General features: G+C 42.5%; 1 protein-coding gene across 2 annotated transcripts in view; it reads left to right on the top strand.

Moving 5' to 3' along the window:
• Nucleotides 1–1,165: 1,165 nt before the first annotated feature.
• The window catches only part of SNRPA1 (small nuclear ribonucleoprotein polypeptide A'), an 11,406-nt gene continuing 7,268 nt past the window's right edge, over nt 1,166–5,303 (top strand). Inside the window, exons 1-3 of one of the 2 annotated variants that reach the window (XM_012642714.1) lie at nt 1,166–1,345; nt 3,014–3,161; nt 4,089–4,167. In XM_012642714.1, coding sequence (XP_012498168.1) covers nt 1,264–1,345; nt 3,014–3,161; nt 4,089–4,167 — 309 coding nt within the window. In that variant the 5' untranslated portion in view covers nt 1,166–1,263. The remainder of the gene's footprint in view (nt 1,346–3,013; nt 3,162–4,088; nt 4,168–5,303) is intronic. The other variant, XM_012642715.1, reaches the window with a different exon arrangement.

The raw sequence follows: 5,303 nt of genomic DNA, 5'->3' as shown, positions 1-5,303 counted from the left end.
GCAATTATCACCACACACCCATCAGAATCGCTAAAATTATAGATTGACGATGCCAATGAGGCTGAGTTTAGAAGCCATGAAAAAAAATCCTTACACACCTCTAGGTGTGTATATTATTTCAGCCTTTTAGCCTAACCGTTAGGCATTACCTCTTGGTGATACCATGCCCTATGTCCCGACAATTCCACTCCAGCAGAAACTCAGGCACATGTGCATCAGCTCTATGTACTAGAAAATTCACAGCCGAGTAATTCAGAATAGCCCCAAACTGGACACAACCCTGATGTCCATCAACAGCAGAGTGATTAAGTTACGGTATGAGATGTTTGTTCAATGGAACGCTCTACAGCAGCAAAAGCTAACAAACCATCGCTGTATGCAACCTGGATTGACTCCCAGACATTATATGGACTCAAAGAAACTAGACAAAAAAACCACACACACACACACAGAAACACAGAAACTGCCTTGTAAATGATTCTATTTATATTAAAAGCAAGCAAAACTAATCTGTAGTGCTGGGTTCGCGGTTGCCTTTGGGAAGAGAGGGAGGCTTCAGAATGGTGTTCTTTTTTTCGACCCTAGCATCGGCTATGCAGGTGTTCACTCTGTGGTCATTTCGTCACACTGTAGACTTCTTTCCTGTATATCATAGTTCATACTAATATTTAAATGTTTAGAGGCCACAGGCTTAACCCCAAACCCTACCGTGCCCGCTGCCGGACTGCGGGGAGATGACCTAGCCCGGGTTCTCACGTTGTAGCCTTGGGCCAAATCCCAAGCCTCAGACGAGAACTTGAAGTCCTGGACCCTTCACTCGACCGGTGAATCCCACCGGTTCCCGCCCCTCCTGGGTGGAGTGCGGACAGTCACAGCCTCCCTTTCCCACCTCGAGGTACAGTGATGTATGAGAAAGTGCCACTCGAGTGTTTCCACATTTTGCTTTATTTTTGGACAAAAACGCCTGGATCAGGGTCACTCCAGAGTCCAGATACGCCTCAGGAAAGAACTCAGAACCAGAAACAGCCCCAGCCCGTGCGCCAGGACGTTCTTTAGGTAAGAACCTCCCCCGGGGGAGGGGTGTGTGTGTTGGGGGAAGTGGGGGGAGTGCTTTTCGATTGTTTCGGCCTGGTAGTCGAGCTGCGCGCGCACGCGCCGGCTGCGATTGCTGATGCCTGGCGGCGGGGCGCGAGGCACGCTGGGCCATCTCGCTGGCGGGAGGCAGCAGGCTGGCTACGGTGCGGGGCAGCGGGCAGCGGCAGGATGGTCAAGCTGACGGCGGAGCTGATCGAGCAGGCGGCACAGTACACCAACGCCGTGCGGGACCGGGAGCTGGACCTCCGGGGTGAGTCTGGGGAGCGGGCGGGTCGTCGCCGGGCCGCACCGCGGCGCCTTATGGTCCGCGCCCCGCGGCGTGCGTCGAAGGCCGGAGCTGGGCCTGCGGGCCGGCAGTCTGGTCCCGGAGCCAGGCTGCGCTAGGACCGCTCCGGCCTGATTCTTGCCGTTGTTGTAAACGACCACCCCGTTAGGCTCTTGTGAGGCTTCTGTTACCCGCGCTGCTGCTCACCGACGCGGCTGACTTAATTACTTCCTGGTGCATGCTTGCGGCTCTCTGTTAGGCCTTGCTTTAGCGTATTTCACAGTCCGAACAGTTTGAGGACAGGGAAGATAGGCTTGTTAACGTTTGTAACCCTAGTACAGGGCGAGTGGTTGGTTCTTAAGTGATACCGTGAGTGCAGGTAGGATATGTGTTAATTATCCCTGATTTGTGAGGGAGGAAACTAAGTCCTGGAGCAAAAGCAATTGTTTCCCTCCAATATTTTCTACTTATTAGCTTAAGTTGTCTGGTATTTCCCTTTTATGAAGACATTGTAAAGATTGAACTGTTTCACCAAGGCCCGCACCGCCGGGTGCCATGTATAAGTGACGGAAGCGCTCCGAACTATTCAGATTCCCGTAGCTATTTCAACTTTAGTAGGGCTTGGTAAGAAATTGGGAGCGCAGCTAGCTAGTTAGCATTTCAGGAGACAGCTTTAGGGAGGATGCGGAAGAGCAACTTCTCTGAAGATAAGATTATGCAGTCGTGGCCAGGGATTTGCTCCCACGGGAACTTAGGTTCTCAGAACCATCCCTGCGGGCTCTGCTTTCTGCTTAGATTCCTTGGGAAATCCCAGTGCTTTTATTTTGTTGAAATTAAGTTTCTTAGAGAAATGTTCGGTTCAAGAGCCTCATCACTGTCACTGTCTTGGCATACGTTTGGTGATCTCTGTCTGAAATGCATTCAGTACTGAGACTATTTTGGTGCTGTACTTACTTTGATATTAGTATGTACAACTCTGAATTATGTATTTTAACTTTGGCTGGGTTCATTTCTTTTCTTCTCCTAGCACAATAATTATGCGCAAATTAGTATTTGAGTGAATTGTTTACAGTGTGGTTTATCATCACGTATAAATCCTTGACCTTTATTTAACTCTGAATTGGAGCTGGAGGAGGTTAAGTAAGGGGGAACTGTCTTGCCATGAGGATCTTGATGGGTTCTATGAATCTGGTCTGTGAGAACACAGAAGGTTGAGACTGCTGTTCACAATATCTGAACAAAGCTTGGGCACTGACAATAAGCAACTCAAAAGTGTAAATTCCTGTTATGCCGCCTGACTAGCTCTAAGGTCTTAGAACAGTGTGCGGCACCTTGTAAATGTTCTTATAAATGTTAGTTACCAATGTTACTCTTAATAAGCATCCCCATTATCATTGCCCTTGGCCTTGTCATCATGAGCATCTTCATGTTCACTGCTAGACCATAAGCTTCCTGGCAGTGGGGACTTGTGACTCTTTTTCTTCATTTTGTCTCCAGTACCTTGCACAGTGTTTGGTGTGGCATAGGTGCTAGGTAAACACTTCTGAATGAATCAAAGCCTTGAGTCAAATTACCATGAAATATTGCTAAATGTTTTAAGGGACCTTTTAATTATATCTTTTGTGCGTGTGTGTTTTCCCCTCCATTTTGCAGGGTATAAAATTCCTGTCATTGAAAATCTAGGTGCTACCTTAGACCAGTTTGATGCTATTGATTTTTCTGACAATGAAATCAGGAAACTGGATGGTTTTCCTTTGTTGAGAAGACTGAAAACGTTATTAGTGAACAACAACAGAATATGGTAAGTGTCTGCTGGTAGAAAGTAATTGCTTTCCCCATGGAGTAAATGTAGTGTTCCCTGAAGAAGTTATGGCACCTACTGCCGGTTAACTGTTTCTTCTTAAAATAAGAAATGAGCTGCACTTTTCCCATAGAGATCCAGAGAGTAACTTGGCATTAATCTACTCTTATTTGCATCTATTCAGAAATCTTATATATTTTTATAATCATGGTAAGTTTCTAATTTAAATTAAAAAGATGCGGATGTGTACACTTTTTGGCTTCTAAAACAGTTATGAGAGGGGTCAGAGTAAAAGGATGTACAAAGTTAAACAATTATATTTTTGACCGAGCATCTGTCTTTACCTGATACCTTCTGCTACTTGTTTTTAACTATAACTGATTTCTAGATTATTATTTATTGAGATCTTTTTCGACCCTCTAGCAGTTCCATATAAACTTTATTGGAAAAAAGTTATTGAAGATTTATAAAAGTACTGGGTGGTGAGGTAGGGTTTTTTAAGATAGAAATATTTCTCACATGTTAACAGTTCCCTGTGGTAAAGTTGTATGTCTTGTACCTGAGCTGTGAATGCAGAATCACTTGTATTTCTGTACTACCTGCTACCAAGTGAGCTAAGTAGTTTGTTCCACCCAGAAGTCTCACCTTTTCTTAGGTTCTACTAGATGGTGTGGCAGTGGAAAGAGCCCTAGGCAGAGTCCAGGAGTCAGGGGTTCTAAAATCATCCCACTTCTATCACTGACGCTGTGCGCTCAGATAAGGCTTCCTCTTTGTGCCGAGTTTCCCTTCTTGTCACGTAGGGGTGTTGGAAGAATGATCTCCAAGTTTCCGCCAGTGTTGCCATCTGAGATCCTCTGAGCAAGGAGGTAGATTAAATTGTTAGCTTATTTAATTTTCATTTTTACTAAGAGTCTATTTTTATTTTAGCCGTATAGGTGAGGGACTGGATCAGGCTCTGCCCTGTCTGACAGAACTCATCCTCACCAACAATAGTCTTGTGGAACTGGTAAGTTGCACAGGGAGTAAATGTTTTGGGGGGAAGGGGTTAAGGGTATTATGTGCTTCTTAAAGAAAATTTTCAGAATCCAGAAAATCTCACAGAAAAATTATCTCATCATCTTCTTTCTTTGTCTTTTTCTTAATTCAGGATCTGGGCCTTTTGGGTTATGTATGCACAGTAGCTATTCTGATTTGAGATGTGCTAGAATTGTCAAACACAGACCACATTTCAAAGACAGTACAAAAAAAAGAACGTAAACTATCTCAATAATTTTTTATATTGATGTCGAAATGATGATATTTTGAATAATAGGTTAAATGTATTATTTAGATTAGTTTCACCTGTTTATTTTAATGTGGCTACTAGGAAATTTTAAATTATGTATCTGACATGCATTAAATTTTGTTGAACAGTTCTAGTCTAGAAACTTTTACTCTTCGTATTAGATGAACAATCCACCTGGAACTAATTTTTGTATTAGCAAGTTTTCTTGGCACTATGTGTATATGATCATTTTGACCTATTTATTTTTATGCTTTTTAAATTTCTGCTCTGAATGTGTGATTTTTAACAAAATTGATTTGTTATGCTATTTTTGTAACCTAAATTTTCCACATCAAGTCTAGATGTTTAAATCCATATTGTGTAAGTTAATTTTGGGTTATTATGACTCTACCTTCCTTCCCTGTTTCCCTCATTGTTTAGAATCAACTGTTTGTTCCTTTCCTTGTGGGCTGGGTCCATAACATCCTTCAGATTCTCAAAGAGATGCTTACTTTCTCCAAAAGTGAGAAAGCACTGGTCTGTGGCTATATCCTTTTTAAAATGTATGAAGTGTTCACCCTGAAATTCTTGTTCATAAGGAAAGTGTCCCATAATAGGTGTTGTTAGAGAAAGTATAGTTTTGTTTAAAACTTTTTGCAAAGATAAAGACTGTTGGTCTTTTCTGTTACTGAAAGAAGTGTTAAAATCTCACATGATGGTAGTGGATTTGACCATCTCCCTGAATTCTGTCAATTTTACTTTTATATATTTTGAGGTTATCTTACTTTAGACATAAAAATTTTAAATTATTAATATTTTCCTGGCGAACTGAACCTTTTTATTATGTCGCTACCCTCTATCTCTGTTAATGCTGTTTT

The sequence above is a fragment of the Propithecus coquereli genome, unplaced genomic scaffold (genome assembly GCF_000956105.1).
Source record: "Propithecus coquereli isolate 6110/MARCELLA unplaced genomic scaffold, Pcoq_1.0 Scaffold184, whole genome shotgun sequence".
In the NCBI taxonomy this organism is placed as follows: domain Eukaryota; kingdom Metazoa; phylum Chordata; class Mammalia; order Primates; family Indriidae; genus Propithecus; species Propithecus coquereli.
Note: the sequence above shows the minus strand (reverse complement) of the source record. Positions and strands in the feature narration are given on the sequence as shown.